This window comes from Fomitiporia mediterranea, assembly GCF_000271605.1.
Source record: "Fomitiporia mediterranea MF3/22 unplaced genomic scaffold FOMMEscaffold_1, whole genome shotgun sequence".
Classification (NCBI taxonomy): Eukaryota; Fungi; Basidiomycota; class Agaricomycetes; order Hymenochaetales; family Hymenochaetaceae; genus Fomitiporia; species Fomitiporia mediterranea.
The window spans coordinates 5,121,341-5,140,538 of record NW_006760386.1 but is presented as its reverse complement, the minus strand read 5'-3'; the positions used below and the strand labels follow the sequence as shown (position 1 = coordinate 5,140,538).

The following is a 19,198-nucleotide window of genomic DNA, read 5'->3' as shown; positions in this document are numbered from 1 at the left end:
TGTCACAGTAAGTGGCTCAGCAAACTATTACATTATTATTGTCTGGATCAAAGTACTGTAATCTTCCAATCAGATAGAACATTAGGGCAATCAAAGTGATGATCTCAGGAGACAGTCAGAAATCTCAGAACTCTCCACACTTTGTCTGCACCAATCAGATAGTAACAGTATGAGAACCTTCTACTTCTTTTAATATAAATCTTACTTTTCCTTTTGTATAACATTTCCTGTAGCTAGAATGCAGACCACTTAAATTTTCTTCATACATTTTTCACCCTATTTTCTTCTAACCTCTAGCAAAAGGTTCTCTCATTTGTTCTTACATATTTTGTTATTTTTCTTTTGTTCAACCAGGACATTTCCCTGTTAGTACTATGCTTTTTCTGGAACTCAGAAAACTATAAATACAGCTACTCATGTACTAGATACAGGGGGAATTCAGATAGTTCACCCATTGATTTTAGCTCTCATCATTCGTCTCAAAGTCCTCTAGTGTGAGGCATAGTCTTAGTCTTTGTTGTTTCTGTATCAGTTTGTTTGTTGTGTACTTTGCAAGTACACATTCTATTATTCATGTCTCTCTTCCAAGGTTGCAACTGTGCTGGAAGAACTTGCACCTGTTCAGAACCACTCTAGTCTTATAGGACTTGTGGTTTAGCTCCCCCTCAAACTTAACAAATCACCTGTGTTCTTCTCATAGATGCTTCACAGGAGTTTCAGTAGTCTTTACAAAATGTTTAATAACAATTTAAATACAGACTCAATATTTATAATAAAACATGCAAATTGTAGCTCTAATACAGAAGAATATAAATATGTAATTTTCGGTTTGAGTTATTGAGCAGAAGTACCTATAAGAAAAGTTGTTTATAGTCATATAATTTGAATTCACTCATTTTTGCTGGTTTTTATTTTCTGTACACATAAATACTTAATATTTTTGCTTCAAATCTCACATACATATAGTACAAGTATAATTCTATATAATAATATTTTTTTAAGTTTTAAATTGTGTTGTTGTAGAGATAAGGGGGGGTGTTCAAAGGAACAGTAGTGTTCAAAGGAACAGTAGTGTTCAAAGGAGCAGTGATTGACTGTATCTTATTTAGATTTGGATGATCTCATACATGTGTTCACCTCATCATTCGGCCTTGGATAATATATGCTATTATCTGTTGCAATAGAAATAGCGAACTCAGGTATTTAGGTAGAAGGACTGTATATTGTACATTGCACCATATGCATGCATAAAATCAATAAATAGGGAACAGCAATGTACATATGTCAAGAATAAATACAGTAAATACTTGGTATAATGCACAACTGCGTTGTATGCCACAGTAGCGCCCTTAACTGGATAACCAATCAAACCAGTAAATAAATACAACAATCACTTGGTATAATGCACTGCGTTGAATGCAGTGCCAGAATGAATAAATAACCAATGTCAAGACATTCGAGACCAAGGCTAGCAGCGAGAACAAATAGTAGACGAGTTACAAAATAACCAACCAAAGCACAAAGCAAAACGCAAATAAATCTGGAGAGGGTATCATACTGGTATAAAACGAAACCAAATGGCTGTTTCTAGCCGTTACTGAGAGGGAGAGGCGGTCTCGATAGATTCGCATTGTCAAACGCTGGATGCACCTGGGACGCTGCATTCACTGTTTGAGACTGCTGCTGGAGGGCCTGGAACACGTCAACCGGGTTGGATGGAGACAAGAAAGAGTCTATGCACCTTGAGCGAAGTCAATGTCGCTTATAGTGCTAGTGCCCGATCTGTAATTGGTTCCTCCGTTCATTCCCAACTCGCCTGCCTCCTTCAGATTGATTAGAAGGTGACCTCCGAGGATACAGAGGAGATATGGGTTTCCGGCGGCATGTGCAACGACTCGGTTGATATCCAAGATTGTAAGTTCGATAATCCTCATAGCACAACAAAATATTACACTACATACGTTAGTTTAGAATTGTTCAGTACAAGATCATGACTTACAAGCTGTAATATATGACCTGGTCTTGAACAAGGACTCTGACAAGGTGGAATCCTTTGAATTTAGATGACATTCTCCAGTATTCTGCACTCTTGAATAGAACCAGACATAGAAGAATCGTTCCATATGTCAGAGGCACGACCCTATATTTCAGATTAGTCCCAGCTAAGAACATACAGCGGAATTGTGTACCATGACATGATAACCAGTGTTCTCTGAGAATCATTAAAACTGAGACAAACATGGATCTCCTGTGAAAGGCGCCCAACAAAAACTTATCCATATGGTTCCTTAGTTTATTCGTTATTTAAGCCAAGGTCTATGGATGGACTTACAGCCTTGAAGCAAGTTTCCACGAATAAGTATACCGAGGACGATTACTACTTCTGTACCAAGAAGAGTCTTGAGGGCGATCGAAAGCCTCTTGTCTGCCATGAACTCAGTTCCGAAGTCCTTTCCCTAAGTACAGGACACTTACTGTGATGATAGAGCGCCAACACTCGGAGTTGAAGAATATCTAGGAATATGCACATTTATTCACCTCTCGCATAAATTAGAAATGCTTCTTACAATCTATAAGCGCGATTGTGATCAAGTCTAAAAGGAGGATTAAGTGCTGCGATACCTTATTGCTCTAGGTCACTTACTACATATGCTGCCCGTCCAGTCAGGTATTGTACCTAACTGTCAGTAAGAATCGTGCGTTACTAGTCCGGAAGTGTAACGTACAGCTGCAAGTAAAATACATTCGGTTTGTCAGTCAACATACGCTTTGACGATGCCCTTTCTTTCCTACCTCAATTGATTTACGTGAAAGCTTGCAACTAGAATATAATCCATGCATCGCACTTTTGTGCAGAGTCCGACAAGGCAATATATGTACATGTAGACAATACAATCGAATATGAGGACCCACAATATACAAAAAATATATGTCTTAGCAATATATTCCAATACATTTTCGTGTTTGTTTTTGTGATGCATTAGCCGTTTATTTTGGGTGAGTTACCACATCACTTTTGTACCACATTTACTTACAGTATATAGTACAAATCTGTCCGAGGATTCCAATGTAATGAATCTATATCTTCCCAATTAGAATAAGGATCTCCACAACAATAGCTTGACGGCTCTCACCGCGAAATAAGTCAGACTAGTCAAACTGAGCGGCTTGATCTTCATCGTTTCCATTGAGGCATAGAACTACACAATTAGGCACTGAGCTCACCCAAAAATATTTGACCTGAAGATACGCAGTTAGTGGGCAATCAAGAACACCTGCATTATCACTGTACCTCCTTGTCCATAGTTGTAACTATGATTGTCATATCTGTCAATGATAGCCTGCTTCGGAAGATCATATCACTCACGAGCATTATATACCAAGAGAGTTAGCGTGGCTATATAAAAGTACCCTTCTGTGATAGCTTCTGAGAAGATCATCGACTTTAAACTTGGATCGATGTCCACATCACTGGTACGAGCGTGAAAAATGGAGGCACCTCCATAGACATGTGTCTGGTTTGCCATGTCAATATAGTGTACTAAGCGAGAAAGATCTGCCCTATTTATGAGGCATGGACTTACATGATGATTCAAAATCCCATGTATGCTTCATCTGACGTGTAGTATTGGATCATTGTGGTCAGATCGTGGTGAAGCTTTTTCGGGCATTCTTCTAAGCCGATCTGAATAGCTACACAGTGTGGAAGAAAAATCAGTCCTTCTCTCCGGAAGAATCCGGCATTAGGAGATATAGATAATTCTCGGACGGGAACAATGTACAACAGAGTGTACATTGTACTTGAAGACAAGACTCACAAGAGGTCCGACTTTGATAATCATCATGAAGCTCGTTTCATCAAGGTAGCTCCGAGTCCTAGTAAAACTTTGCTGATACTGATTCAGAGCCTCAAGTAGAAGGCTGGCCCAAGCATACCAGAACAACTTGCTGCCTGCATTGGCTGTCTATGAATGTATGCTTCAACTTTGGATGATTTGTCGTCCATTGAAGAACCTCTTATTTCTAATTCAGATAAGTCTCTATGTATCCTTGCATCTTGTAAAGCTTACTGAAAGCCAGGATTTAGTCGGAACTGGATGCAATATGTGAAGCAGACAGTGGGAGCATCATTAAGCAAGAATGAAAGAATAGAAACAAGGTAAATAACTGATTATGTCAGCAAATGGCCAAACGCAACTATTTTCAACATGACAACATCCGCCGGATCCATCACACAGTACTGCTCCGTGGTCTGTCCATCTAAGTGTTCTCTCTCCTGTGTGACGACCAATGCCTCCTAGACAACTTTCCCATTAACAACAATACCGGACGGTCACCTTGCGCAGGCCGCATCCTCTCTTCTGTCACAGCAACCTCACAAGAACAGCCTCTCCATCAGTCTATGGCCAGGCAAGACAATGACTTACCTGCGTCTCCAGTAACCTCAGGTGGGCCTTCCTCCGGCACAACATGCCTCAGTACTAGTGAATGCGATTCTATCTCCACTGTTACAGCCTCCAACGCTGTTGGCCAGCGCTCTGACGTCTGGCACGAAGACGATAAGATGCAACGTACTGAATGCAGCATCGGTGGTGGTGTCTGTGTAGAGTAGGACTCTGTTGGAGGAGATGAAGACCGACCTCCCACTAGGTAGCGTTCGAAGGGAAGGCATATAGACTAAACGACTTTTCTCCGATGTGTCCTGTGGGCACTGGCAGTCTTAGTCGCGTTCATCTTGGTGGACCTTCTGTCCATTTTCCTCTTATCCTTTACTAATTTTTTTTTAAATCTTTATTTTTGATTCTTATTTTCGCTGAATGACAGTGCTGAGTAAATACAACTTACGATTTCACGCGACAAAGGTTCTCAACGAGGATAGGGCAGTGAGAACGCAACAAGTACAACATATGAATAACGAGCGCGAGCTGCTTGATCTATGTATACACTCGTTTATCGTCAACTTATGAGGCACTTTCCAACGTGCACGGAATTATACATGGATATGGAATTCGACCCGGGTTGGGACCTGTTTACACCCCTGAGATGATTAAACGTATGTCTGTTTTCATTACCTTCGTCATCTCGATCCATTGTGCATTTTGCACTTTTATGAATAAATGAACAATGATTCTCATATTTAAATAGCATTAAACACGGCGCTTCCCAGACCCAGTCGCAAAGTTCTATGACGCCGAAGTGGCACTCGCGCTCAACCACCTCCACTAAATACACATCTACTGAGACCTCAAATCACGGCGGGCATCGTAGCCTATGAGTTCGCGAAGTTCTATCCTAACATGACTTGGACGTTATGTAGCAGGCTGAATTACCTTGATTCTGAGGTTGTTGATTAGCAGCGGTTTAATAATAATGTGAATTGGTATGTCTTGGGTGTATTAATTTTCGAAGTGCTTAGTAGGCTGCCGTCTTGCCATCAACCTGTACCGAACCCCGTATTGTTATACGAACGTATCACAGCGGGTCCCGCTCATATTCACTGACTTGCTTTGTCCTCCGACGCCAAGGATCATGTGCAAACTAACGGAACCCGATCCTTCACAACGCTACGGGAACCTGCAACACGGTGCAGGAGATGTATTTGCACATGCATGGTTCCGAGAAGTAGATTGGGCGAAGTTGAGAGCGAGGGAGATCGGTGCGCCGTATATACCGAGGATTGATGGAGATGAAGATGCTAGTACGTTTGAACATTACCCTGAGGGAGATGAGGTGAGGAGGTATGGACGGGAGGGAGAGGATCGGGCAAGTTGTTCCCTGAGTTTGAAAATGTAATGCAGAAGCCCAGTATAGTATTCGAGAGGAGCAAAAAAAGCAAGAGGAATGGACAAAATGGGAAAGCTTTCCTGGAGTCATTGATTATTGAATAGACTTAGAATGATGCCCGATTGGCAGGTTTCCTCCCTATGTCACGCTTATCGCCTTGTCTACAGACTTTGTACCTTGAGATGCTGCCTCAACTAATGTATGGAGAATCACAAATGCTTTAATATATACGAACAGCGACGACAAGGGAATAACATGTCCCGCCATGAGGTAGACAAATCACCTTCAATCCATCAGCTACGAATCGAAAGTGTTCTCCCGTCAGTTTTCCGATATATGCTCAAGGTTATTTTAACGACCAATGCACCACTCTTTTGCAATGGACTTTCATATCGTGGAATGGAACCGAGCAGAAACGCTGCCTCGGACGCGGATACGGGTCTAACACTACTACTGAGTTTCAGAGTCAGAGACGTACAAGATTTCTTTGCTTGTCGGGCTTGCGGAATGCCTTAGTAGGCCGGAGAACGGGATTACGAACACATCGCCAAAGCTGAATTTATTGCAGCACATGGATGGGCGGTACAAGAACGGATCAATGGTCATGTGTTACGCGCGTATTCAAAAGCGGTAGGAGACGGTATCTTTTGTGCTCCAAGCATGACCAACCATTTGTCCTCCAGGCAGGCACAACCTCGATTATTTCCGCAACCACCTGTATGCCTATTGCTGGTCTGAGGCATACAGTTTCCTCGATGGAACATGTGAGACTCTCTCGTCCGTACCAGATGCAGTCGCCGACTGCGTCAAACGGTCAACAAATTGAACACAATCAGCGCGTGCTCCGTACGGTCCGTGGAATTCAGAATAGAACAAATACAATCGTGATTGAACTTTCATGCATTGCACGGAGATCACCACTTCTCGTCTCGGCTGCAGCTTACCGAAATCAGCCCCAGGTATAAAACCCACAGGAGCTTAAGAATAGACGCCGCAGAAGGAACTGTTCCTCGCCGTGCCTTCTGTGTGCATCGCCGCCTCCCTGCTGTACGTTGCGCAAGAATAGTCCCGCCAATAAAGCACGATGGGTACGGGCAAAGGTGTAAGCGTCTTCCGTTACAAATACATATTTTTGGCAAGACACTCATGTGTTGTGGTCTGTTTGCAGTACAGCTCGCGCATTGCGTCGAACTCGGTGGGTTGAATATCGTATAATACGATCAAGTTAGCATGCTGAGCATTCTTGGTGCAGTTCATCGTTGGGTCGTTCGCATGTATCGGCGGTGGTCTCTTTGGACTGGACATATCGTCCATGTCCGGAGTATTGACTGTGAGTGATAGTAATGATGTGAAGTGGTGGACCATTTTCTGACACTTCATTCAATAGAATCCCGCATACCTTCGCGTATTCGATCATGTACGATATATTGCCTGCATTTCGCTAACTCCAAGCTGATAGTTTTACCTCCTGACAGCCTGCATCCAATCCTCAAGGTGCTATCGTCGCCTCCATGCCTGCGGGGTCCTTCGTTGGGGCACTCGTGGTAACGAAGCTAGCCGATCTAGTAGGCCGGAAGCTCACGATTATTCTCTCCGGTATTCTTTGGGTGATTGGTAGTATACTTCAATGTGCTTCAGTGGTAGGTTTTCCTCTACTTGTTGTGGTTCGGCTTCGAAATCTCTCCGACAAATTTTATTGTGTGCAGAACCGCGGTATGCTTGTTGTCGGCCGTATCGTTTCTGGTCTCTCCATCGGTTTCGCTTCCACTACCGTTCCGTTATACCAGGCCGAGGTAAAGATTTTTATCAAGTCTCGATCCTTAACCTTTGAAGGTCTTATTTTATACTAAAGATTACCGCTCCCGCTGTTCGAGGACGCATGATTTCTTTGCAGCAATGGTCGATCACCTGGGGTATTCTAATCCAGTATTTTATCCAATTCGGATGCTCGTACATTGAGGGTGTAGCGTCCTTCCGCATTCCATGGGGTCTGCAGATGATTCCTGCCATCGTCCTAGCGATTGGCATGTTATGGTTCCCGGAGAGTCCTCGTTGGTTGATAGATCACAGCCGTGAAGATGAAGCGTTACAGATTTTAGCGGACCTGCACGGAAATGGTGATAAGGATCACCCTCTCGTTCAGCTGGAATATGAGGAAATTAGGCAACAGGTGTACTTTGAGAGGACGGAAGGTGCAAAGAGCTACTTGGATCTACTCAGACCAGGTGTTATGCGTCGTGTCATGCTGGGTGCAAGCATACAGATGTGGAGGCACGTATTCTTTCGATCTCTAATCTTCCCAAGGTTTATTAAGTGTTGGATTATTTCCAGTCAACTGTCCGGTATGAACATCATGATGTACTACATTGTCTACGTCTTCCAAGGTGCAGGTCTAAGCGGTAAACGCGGCGATCTCATCGCAAGTTCTGTGCAATACGTCCTGAACGTCTTATTCACAAGTACGCACATGTCATTGTATTCAGATTCTTTGCTGACCAATTTGCGACATTTACAGTTCCCGCCATCGTCTACATCGACAAGTGGGGTCGACGTCCAATGCTTCTCGTAGGAACAGCACTGATGGGCTTCTTCTTGATGCTTGTTGGCGGCTTGCAGGGACGCTTCGGTGCCTGGGGCGACGTCGATGGCTCGCGTACTTGGGTTATCAGTGGACATGAAGCTGCAACTCGTGGTATCATTGTCTGCTCGTATCTCTTCGTCTGCTCTTTCGCAATTACTATGGGCCCTGTGAGTTGGACGTATCCGGCTGAGATCTTCCCGATGCGTGTCCGCGCGAAGGCAGTCAGTTTGAGTACAGCTTCATGTTGGATATTTAACTTTGCGCTCGCATGGGCGGTCCCACCTGGGTTGAGCACCATTGCGTATAAGACTTACTTCATCTTTGGGGTGAGTACACTATCACTTTCCCTATGAGGCACTGAGCCAGTTCACTCACAATCTCGTCGAGCAGACGTTCAACTTTGCCGCATTTATCCACATTCTTTTCATGTACCCTGAGACAAAGGGTCGCACACTCGAGGAAATCGAGGACGTTTTCGCCCAGGGACACCTCTTCACCGCTTGGAAGATCAAACCCACTGTCGGTCTCAAGACTCTTGAGGATGTCAAGAAGTCGGCAAAGGCGGAATATGCAGACGAAAAGTCGAGCGACGCGGGTGTGCCTTGAGTGCGAGCTCAAGTATTATGCGAGTGGTGATGAGGATGTCGGACGGTTTGCTGAGGCGTTTTCTTTGCTTTGGCGGCATAGGTGGATGGCGGTAATATAACTGAATTTGTAGCCTCTTCTCAGCATTTGTTTGTTCGTCTCGTTCGATTGTTTCGTGTATTCTGTATCACGACGTATGCAAGTTTTTTTTTCACGATATTCGCGTTCAGATTTTTCTCTTCGCATAAGTATGTAGAGATGAGTGGCGGAGGGGAGACAGGGAAAAATATTGCCTAAGAACGCGTTTCAAGTATTGATCATTTTTTGTGGTATTTTTGTTATACATGGTGTCTCTTTACAACGATGACTAATCATTATTAGCATACACTCCTAGTATTTCATAATTTCTATACTATAATATATTCTACAACTCATTGTTTAGCTTCAGCAATACCAAACATCTACTTTTTAGAAATTTTAGTTTATTAGAGGGGTATTTTGTATATACAATATAGTTATAAAGTATACAGTGTATACAGCATTTGTGTATCATATATAGTCCTTGAACTCTCAATTCATAGGAGTAAAATTACATGCAGAGAACTATGATGATGTATGGTGTATAATCATACTTTATACACACATATATCTATTGACTAGTATAAATATTTCAACTAGCAATTCAATCAAACAAGCAGATTGATAAATAAAGAATGGTAGCAACACAAATGCAGCAAGAATAAATACAGCAAGCATCTAGTATAATGTATAACATTGTACACAGCACCAGTGTATAAATAAGCAATCTCAGTACATCTGAGATTGAGGCTGGCAGCAGGAATAAATAACAGAGACTTTACAAAAATAAAGAAACAAAACACAAAGCAAAACATAAACAAATTTGGACAGGTTGTTATACTAGTAAAAAAAACAGAACCAGATTCCTAGCTGTAGTAACTGTGAGAACACTGTAGACTCAATGTATTGAAACTCCTATAATGTGTCTAGAGAAGAACACAGGTGAGTCAATAAGTTTGAGGGGAGCTAAACCACAAGTCCTATAAGACTAGAGTGGTTCTGAACAAATGTAGGTTCTTCCAGTGTGGGTACAACCTCAGAAGGGAGACATGAAGAACAGAACATGTACTTACAAAGCACACAATGAGTAGAGTAATACAGAAACAACTAAGACTAAGACTATGCCTCATGCTAGAGGACTTTGAGACAAAAGACAAGAACTAATTAATAGGTAAACTATCTGAATTCCCTCCTGTAACTAGTACATGAATAGCTGTATTTATAGTTTTCTGAGTTCTGGAAAAGTATAGTACTAACAGGGAAATGTTAGGGTTGAACAAAAGAAAAATAACGAAAAATACATGAACAAATAAGAGAACCTTTTGCCAGAGGTTAGAACAAAATGGAGTGAAATTTGTATGAAGAAATTTAAGTAATCTGTGTTCCAGCCACAGGGAATGTTATACAAAAGGAAAGGCAAGATTTAAATTGAAAGAAGTAGAAGGTTTACATACTGTTACCATCTGATGGAATCACACAGTATAGGGGTTTAGTAGACTCTGCTCTTATTTGTTGTAGGTGTCACTCACTGTGAGCATCATTGTCTGTTGATTCAGTAGGTATATATAATATGTACAGTATGCAAAAAAAATATTACAACAAGGTAAAAAATTCATATCTCCTGTAAACCACAACATTTTGCAGTTCTGTAAATTGAGATATTTAGCTTGTATTCATACAAATAAAATGCTCTAGGGCTCAAGCAAAAATATTAAAAATTGAGAGAAAGCCCCCAAAAGTACCAAAATAGCCATTTTCCACACAATTATTGACTCACAACAGACTCAAATAAAAATCGTTAAAAAATACTTCTTAATGAGTAGTATAAGACCATACTTTGAACTATATAAATTGAGTTAGAAGTTGTTGAGATATCAGCCTGTAAAATGTCTAACTTTTATTACTTTTTAGTCAAAAATGACTAAAATGGCCAAAAATCAGAAAGTTTCCAGACTTATATCTCAACAACTTCTAACTCAATTTATATAGTTCAAAGTATGGTCTTATACTACTCATTAAGAAGTATTTTTTAACGATTTTTATTTGAGTCTGTTGTGAGTCAATAATTGTGTGGAAAATGGCTATTTTGGTACTTTTGGGGGCTTTCTCTCAATTTTTAATATTTTTGCTTGAGCCCTAGAGCATTTTATTTGTATGAATACAAGCTAAATATCTCAATTTACAGAACTGCAAAATGTTGTGGTTTACAGGAGATATGAATTTTTTACCTTGTTGTAATATTTTTTTTGCATACTGTAGCTATGTCTCAGGTACATCTGTTACTAATATGTATTATTCTATGTTAACATCTTAGGAGACAGCTGGAATCTTGGAATTCTCTACACTTTGTCTACACTACTCTAAGTATAACTACTCTCAATAGGTTATGAGCCTTGTACTCCCTGCCTATACTTTATATACTCTATACAGTTCTACAGATTACATACATACATGTAGCATACTATAATGTAGAACTTGACACACCTGTCTGAGTATCCTAAACATGAATTAATATACTGTAGACACACACACAGTCTACTGTACTACACACAACCTAGACATTATATGATTGTTATCTTAGTGATTATAATTATTGGCCTAGTAATAACTCAATCTGTACAAGCAGTGTTGAAACTATGATAAGTATTACTTACTGTGACATTTAATTACTAAAAATATTCTATAATATTACAGAAACATTGTTATTATAAATAACTGATCATACTATAGACAAACATTATAAGGATTGAGAAAGCAAACACTACTCATCTGCTATTAATATTACAATAGTACAAATGATTGACACTGTCAACAAATGTGTATATATTATAACATAAATCAAATAATAACATATATAGTAATATTACAGCCAAACAATTAATGTAAGACATGTCTCAGATATGTCAGACATGTCAGATATGAGATAAAGAAGTTAGCAGATATACATCCAATATCTAAGACATCCAATATCTATGTACTAATACAGCTTATGAAAGTATACAACTATCTACAGACAAAATAATTAATAATAATAATAAAGTTACAAAGCACATTACAGTAACTACAGTATAGAAACAAGTACACAATTATAGTTAATAAACAAATAACAATACCTTACACCTATAATAGTGTAAACATATAATAACAATGTAAAATAACAGCAAACAGTAGAATAATACCTCTACTATTACTAAAACAACATAACAGAACATATTTAATTGTACAGAACATAGATATACTTTAACAAAGTGTTGTTAGGATTGTAGGATTGGACCTATTTTATTTTCTTCATATCTCTGTCAGTTTTGTGAAAAACCAATATTACTACTGGATTTTCATAATCCTTAACATCTCATCTATTGTTCTACAAAGTTTCATAGAGATTGTATTAGTATTGAGTGTAGGAGAGAGCTACAAAGACACAAGGTAGTGTATACAATTACAACACAGTTAATCCATTTCTTGCCCAATATAGTAACTCACACCTCTTTTGTACAATAGCCTCTTAGCCTATATTCTTTAATGTGTAATGCTCTGTTAATTCTTCCTAGCCTCTGATGTGCCTGTTAGCTTCATAATAATTGTTCTTATTATTTCTTTAATCTTATTCTCAAGTTTCATTCCTTACTTTACTCTTGTTATTTAGTTATTATAAAAAGTAACCTGTAGATACAGTAGTTCCTTAGTTTTTTGACTCTTCTTATATTCCTACTTGTTCTCTTAGTATAAATCCTAGCTAGTAGCTTTGAGAATATAGTTGGATTAAGGGCGACAAAGGAAATAGATCAACACAACAGTGTGTACTGATGCCCAAAATGTAGGAGAGTCATAGGGTGGTAATGGGTAGTCTTGATCTGATGTCAGCAACAGTGTAGAGGGGACCCAAAGGCTCAGTAAGGGGACCCAGGCTACAACTATCCTACACAACAGAAATACAGAATGCAAGTACTAGAACATAGTCAGAACTTGTAGAACAGGCAGAGAGAGAGAGTGAGACAAGAGTAGAGTATATAGAGTGAGCCTAAGAGTACAGGACTACCTGGAGTAGACAAGATCAAGACTACAGGACCAGTCTGATCTTGTACACCTATATATACTAAACTACACAAGAGCACTCAGGGAGCATGAGCCACTAAGAATGATAAGCTACAAAGAATGAAAGAAAGGAATGTCAAAGATAAAGGTACAAAGAATGAAGGGATGGACAAAGGGTAAGAGACCATAGAATGAACAGAGAATGAAGGAGTGGTCAAAGGAATGGAATGATGAAGTAAGGAAGGGTAGTAGTAAGAGTCAGCATGTATATAGTCCATAGACAGCACCTCCAAGAGACAGAAGTCCTGAGTTCCAGTACAGAAGGGTGTGGAACCCTTGGAACTGAAGGTAAGAGAGTGGAGAATTGTAACAAAGAGTAGTATTAAGGTAGAGATGAGTTTTTTGACTCTTACATTAGGGAAGATGTGTTCTTTACATTAATAACACTCTCAAACTGTGAATGTAGACCTGTACTGACCCTTTTACATTTTTAAATTTTAAACTTTCTAAACCCTTTTAAACTTTTGCCACCCTTCTTCTATTCATTACCCCTTTTAGTTTAGTGTCGATTCCTTTGTAGTATAAACATGGACCCTACTATGCTGACTGCCACCCCTACTGTCCTACTAGATCAGCAGTTATGAGCAGAACTAGCTCAATATGTACAGACCTCTATCTAAGAGGCCTTTGCCAACCACATGCTTTCAGCCCCTTTAGAACCTGTTCTGATTGTTCCAGAAGTCACAACCTGTTCTGGAAAGAAAGTACATGTAGCCTGCCCTTCAGACTTTAATAGGTAGCACTTTAAGGACTTCCAGCACCAAGTCAAACTATACATGGCTGCTACTTTGACCAATCTATCCTCAGATCTCAATTGTGTCCTATTTGTCCTCTCCTTCATGAAGGAAGGTAACACAGCCACCTGGGCCCAGAACTAGATTGAAAGTTATTAGATTGGAAGTCTGATCCAACTTCAGAATGATGAGTCATACTCAGAATTCATGGGGCAGCTCTGTGCTTCCTTTATTGATCTGAATGAGAAGTATAATGTGTAGAACAAGCTTGCATCTCTGTGACAGGGCAAACGTTCTGCTGATGTCTTCTTTCAGGAGTTCAATATCCTAGCCTGGAAGGTAGGATTTATGCTCAGGTTTGATAATGTCCTCATCAGAATGCTTGAAAAAGCTCTTCACCTGGAACTAGTCAATAAGATTCTTGGAATGATGCTAGAACTAGTCACCTACACTGAGTAGAAGACACACACTATCTCCTTCAACCAAGCTGTAGCTTGAATGTGTCAAGTCTGTATAGAATGTCTACACATGTGTCCAGCTCTGACAGTTCCAAGCCCTTGGATTGATCTGCCTGTAATTCACAATCAATCTGTTCTAATAGACATTAGAGAAGCCTGAAAGTAAAGAGCATGCTTCACCTGTAGAAAGTCAGGGCACTAAATTAAAGACTGTCTACAGAAGTGACAGTATATCTGTCAGGTCATTAGAGTAATAACAAGTAATGAGCAGGATTTGTAGTAAGAAGCCTTTTCTGCAAATCTAGAAGTCACCTCAGAACTCCTAGACTCTGACTATGTACTCTAGGATTTTGTGGAGGCCCAACAGTAAATGTAGTGCTGAAGAGCTATGACTTAGATTTTTTAATAACTACTTTTGATTTAATGGACACTGTAGGATTAGAAGTAAATAAAGTAAGAAAAGTAGAAAAAGCAGAAAAAGTAGAAAAAATAAATCAACAAAATTATTTATTAGAAAGAAAAAAGTTGAAAACAAAAGTAGATAGTTCTCCTATTTCTTCTGATTCTTTTGATTCTTCTCTTTGTACTTTATCCAAGTCTAAATCTGCACAATCTGACCTGCCACTTCTACATTCTAAGATCTCAGAATGTTCAGAACGTTACCCAGCCCTGTTCACTACTTAGTAGTTTGTCCATAGTATCAAGTAGGGATAGTCTCAGCTGAGTTCACAGCTAAGGACATAAGTCTGTCCTTGTCAAAAGAGAGAGGTTAATGAGGAAATGTTGGTACATATACTCACCCTCTCAGACAACAAGGCTGTGCAAGCTGTATATTCCCTTCAGAACAAGTAGCAGTTTATTCAAGGACGTTCTGGACACTAGCTCTAGGTCCCTATCCTCTTAGCTCCCTTCTCAGGATCCTCCCAGATCTGAACAATAGCTCTAGTAGACAGTAGATGTACTAGTTTGTACATTAATAAGGCCTTTGTGTGGGAACACTACCTCCCTACTCAATGTGTTCCACTTCCAATCCTAGTATACAATGTAGACAGAACCCTGAACTGGAATGGTTGGATCACTGAGTTTGTCCAACTACAGATGACCATTCAGAATCATAAGGAAAGCATTGAGTTCAGAGTCACCAACCTTGGAAAGACAGACGTCTTCATCAGATTCAAATAGCTTAAGGCTCACAACCCTACCATTGACTAGTTAGAGTAGACACTTGTGTTTGATCAGTGTCCTGAGTCTTACAGCTACCTTGTACTACTGTTCTGAGTGGATACAGACACTTCTAATGTTACTAACAGTTCTGATGAAGGTGACTAGTTGTTCTTCTTTGACTAGGATAGATATGTGGATACATATTCTAGTCAAGGCAGAATAGAGTTGATCTGAAGGATGTCTAAGACAGAACCAGTCTAGAACCCTCTCAGAACAACTCTACTCTGGAACACACACAGACCCAGCCTGCCAGATTTTGTCTGAGAGTTCCCTAAAGTCTTTAGTAAAGAGGAATTTGACTAGCTTCCTAAACACTGTCCCTAGGACTATACAATTGAATTGACCAAGGGTTTCCAACCTAAGGATTGTAAGGTCTACCTACTCAACAGAGACAAGTAGGAGGCACTCAATGAGTTCCTTTAGGAAAATCTTCAGAACAGCTGGATCCAACCTTCAAAGTCCTCTATAGCCTCCCCTTTCTTCTTTGTCAAAAAGAAAGATAGGAAGCTCTGCCTAGTCCAGGATTATTGTTGTCTTAATGAGGGTACTGTCAAAAACAAGTACCTACTCCCTCTGATTCAGGAGCTTATTGATAAGATGTATACATTCAGGGTTTTCACTAAGTTGGATGTTTGATGGGGATACAATAATATTTGGATCTGAGACAGAGATGAGTGGAAGGCTGTGTTCTAAACCAATTGTAGATTGTACAAACCAACTGTAATGTTCTTTAGACTAACTAACTTGCTTACAACATTCCAGTCATTCATGAATTACATCCTTACAGATCTGATTGACTTGGAACACATTAGTGTGTATCTGGACAACATTCTGATCTTCACCCAGACAGTTGAGCACTATTACTGACTGATCTGAGCAGTTCTACAATGGCTCTAAGATAATAAACTGTTCCTCTAAGAAGCAAAGTACTCTTTTGCACAGGAGTCAGTGGATTATCTAGGCTTTATGATTGGTGGAGGAGAGGTCTGTATGGATCCAGCAAAGGTGACTGTAGTTTAGAACTGGTCACAACCTTAGAACCTGAAACAGGTCTAAGTGTTCCTTAGGTTTGCAAACTACTACTAATGCTTTATTCAAGGCTTCAGTACCATTGCCCAGCCCCTTCACAATCTTACCAGCAAGGATGTTCCTTAGTAATAGGATGATCAGTAACAGTCTACATTCAAGTCCCTTAAGTAGGCTATCACTAGTAAGCCTGTATTAGCAGTTCTGACAGTTACAGACAAGTTCTGAGTCAAAGCCAATTCTTCCAACTTTGTGAATAGAGTAGTACTGTCCTAGTTCATTGACAGAAAGTAGTGTCTGATAGTGTTCTGATCAGAATCCCTCTCTGTAACAGAACAGAACTACCCTATCTATGACAAGGAACTCCTTGCAATTGTCCATTCCCTAGAAGAGTAGTGTTAATATCTCCTTAGTACTGTACAGAAGTTCAAGATTTAGAGTGATCACCTTAATCTCTAGTACTTCCAGGCTCCCTAGAAGCTCAACTGCTACTAAGCCTACTAGATGTTAGAACTGTAGGACTTTGACTTTGTACTGACCCACAAACCTGGAATGCAAATGATGAAAGCTAATTTACTCTTAAGACAAGTAGGTCATGAAAGGGGGGAGAATGATAACAAAAATCTCATTCTTTTAGACAATTCCTGTTTTGTGTCTGAGACAATCTAAGAGATCCAACTCGAATCTGAGGATGTTGACTTTGTCACCTGCATACAGTAAGCTCTAAGACACACACAGGACTGGGTCATAGTAAAGCAACTAGAGAAGCAAGCTAGAGATTGGGAGGAGGATGAGGATGGACAGGTTTACTAGGAAGGCTGACTGTACATTCCAAAGGATCAGAAACTGTAGGAGGACATTGTCCAAGCTCATCACAACAATCTGACTGTAGGACATCCAGGCTAACACAAAACACAGGAACTCATTACTTAGAACTACTGGTGGCCCAGAATGTAGAGGGAAATCCTGAAGTATATGACTGGTTACAATATGTACTAACAGACTAAGGCCTACCAGACAAGGGTTTGGGCTCCCCTACATCTGTATCAGATTCTGGATCACCCTTGGGAAGAAGTCTCAGTAGACCTGATTAGTAAGCTACCCAAGTCTTAGGGTTACAATACTATCTGTGTGATTGTCAACCAATTCTCTAAGCAAGTCTATGTGGTTCCAACCCAAACAGAACTTACTTCTGAAGGTATAGTGTACATTTATTAGGATCATGTCTTCTAGTTGTACAGACTTCCTCAGAAGCTCATTCATGATTACAGACTATAATTTGAGTCAAAATTCATGTAGGACTTGTATATGCTTCTCAGAATTCAAGGGAACCCTTCTACTGTCTATCACCCACAGACTGACAGTCAAACTGAGTGAGTCAATCAGGAGATCAAGCTCTACCTCTAAATGTTCATCAATCATTAGTAATCAGATTGGTCTGAATGGTTAGCTCTGGCAGAATTTGTACACAATAACTGGCAACACTCTGTAACAGGACAGTCCCTGTTCTTCCTCAATCATGGGAGACATCTGTACTAGGGGACAGTTCCAAACTGGAACAGCAGTTCTGAATCTGTAACAAACTTTGTAGAACAGATGTACAGAACCAGGGAGGACACATGAGCTCTTTTAGAAAAGGCAGCACAGGTCATGAAGCAGAACTATGATTAGAAGAGGTCTACAGCCAAGGATTACCAGCCTGGTGACAAAGTTATGCTGGAAGCTACTAACCTGACCACAGATTGCCCAATGAAGAAGTTGGACAACAAGCACTTCAGACCCTTCATTATTGAAAAGAAGGTTGGTGCCTCTGCCTACAAACTCCAACTTCTGGCAACATGGAAGTACATACACTCAGTGTTTAACAAGGTTCTACTGTCTTAATACTACAATCTAGGTTTTCCTTCACAACAAAGACCCCCACCACCTCTACTAGAACTCATTGGTTTCAAACTGGAATACAAAGTAGAGTACATAGTAAATGCCAAGCTGGTGTGTGGAAAACTCAAGTTCCTTATCTACTGGAAGGGATACCCAGTTGAAGAATACACTTGGGAACCTGCTGAGAATCTCACCCATACTGCTAAGGCAATCTGAGACTTCTATCAACTTTATCTGGGTACTCTGCATCAACTCTGCCTCACAGATTTCCAAACCCTACTGTTCTGACCTATGCCTGAGCTGCTGACCAAGCCCAATGTTCATCAATTGGGACAATTGGTTTTAGAGGGGGGGTGATGTTACAATTCTCTGCTCTCTTACCTTCAGTTCCAAGGGTTCTGCACCCTTCTGTACTAGAACTCAGGACTTCTGTCCCTCAGAGGCACTGTCTATGGACTATATGCATGCTGACTCTTACTACTACCCTTCCTTACTTCATCATTCCATTCCTTTGACTACTCCTTCATTCTCTGTTCATTCTATGGTCTCTTACCCTTTGTCCATCCCTTCATTCTTTGTACCTTTATCTTTGACATTCCTTTCTTTCATTCTTTGTGGCTTATCATTCTTAGTGGCTCATGCTCCCTGAGTGCTCTTGTGTAGTTTAGTATATATAGGTGTACAAGATCAGACTGGTCCTGTAGTCTTGATCTTGTCTACTCTAGGTAGTCCTGTACTCTTAGGCTCACTCT

At 40.3% G+C, this 19,198-nt stretch overlaps 2 protein-coding genes across 2 annotated transcripts; one reads left to right on the top strand and one right to left on the bottom strand.

Moving 5' to 3' along the window:
- Nucleotides 1-4,244: 4,244 nt before the first annotated feature.
- On the bottom strand, nt 4,245-5,035 carry FOMMEDRAFT_16588 (uncharacterized protein; the record flags this gene model as incomplete). The annotated part of the gene is made up of 2 exons (XM_007261986.1): nt 4,509-5,035; nt 4,245-4,446 (listed from the first exon to the last, which is right to left on the bottom strand). A coding segment is annotated over exon 1 (164 nt), but the record flags the coding sequence as incomplete, so codon positions are not given.
- A 1,349-nt stretch (nt 5,036-6,384) lies between these two features.
- FOMMEDRAFT_138101 (general substrate transporter) lies at nt 6,385-9,156 on the top strand. The gene is made up of 11 exons (XM_007261985.1): nt 6,385-6,448; nt 6,469-6,886; nt 6,953-6,979; nt 7,037-7,114; nt 7,172-7,201; nt 7,260-7,424; nt 7,491-7,577; nt 7,637-8,055; nt 8,116-8,243; nt 8,300-8,691; nt 8,756-9,156. The coding sequence occupies exons 2-11, from the start codon at nt 6,869-6,871 to the stop codon at nt 8,969-8,971; spliced, it is 1,560 nt and encodes a 519-aa protein (XP_007262047.1). The 5' UTR covers nt 6,385-6,448; nt 6,469-6,868; the 3' UTR covers nt 8,972-9,156.
- Nucleotides 9,157-19,198: the final 10,042 nt, after the last annotated feature.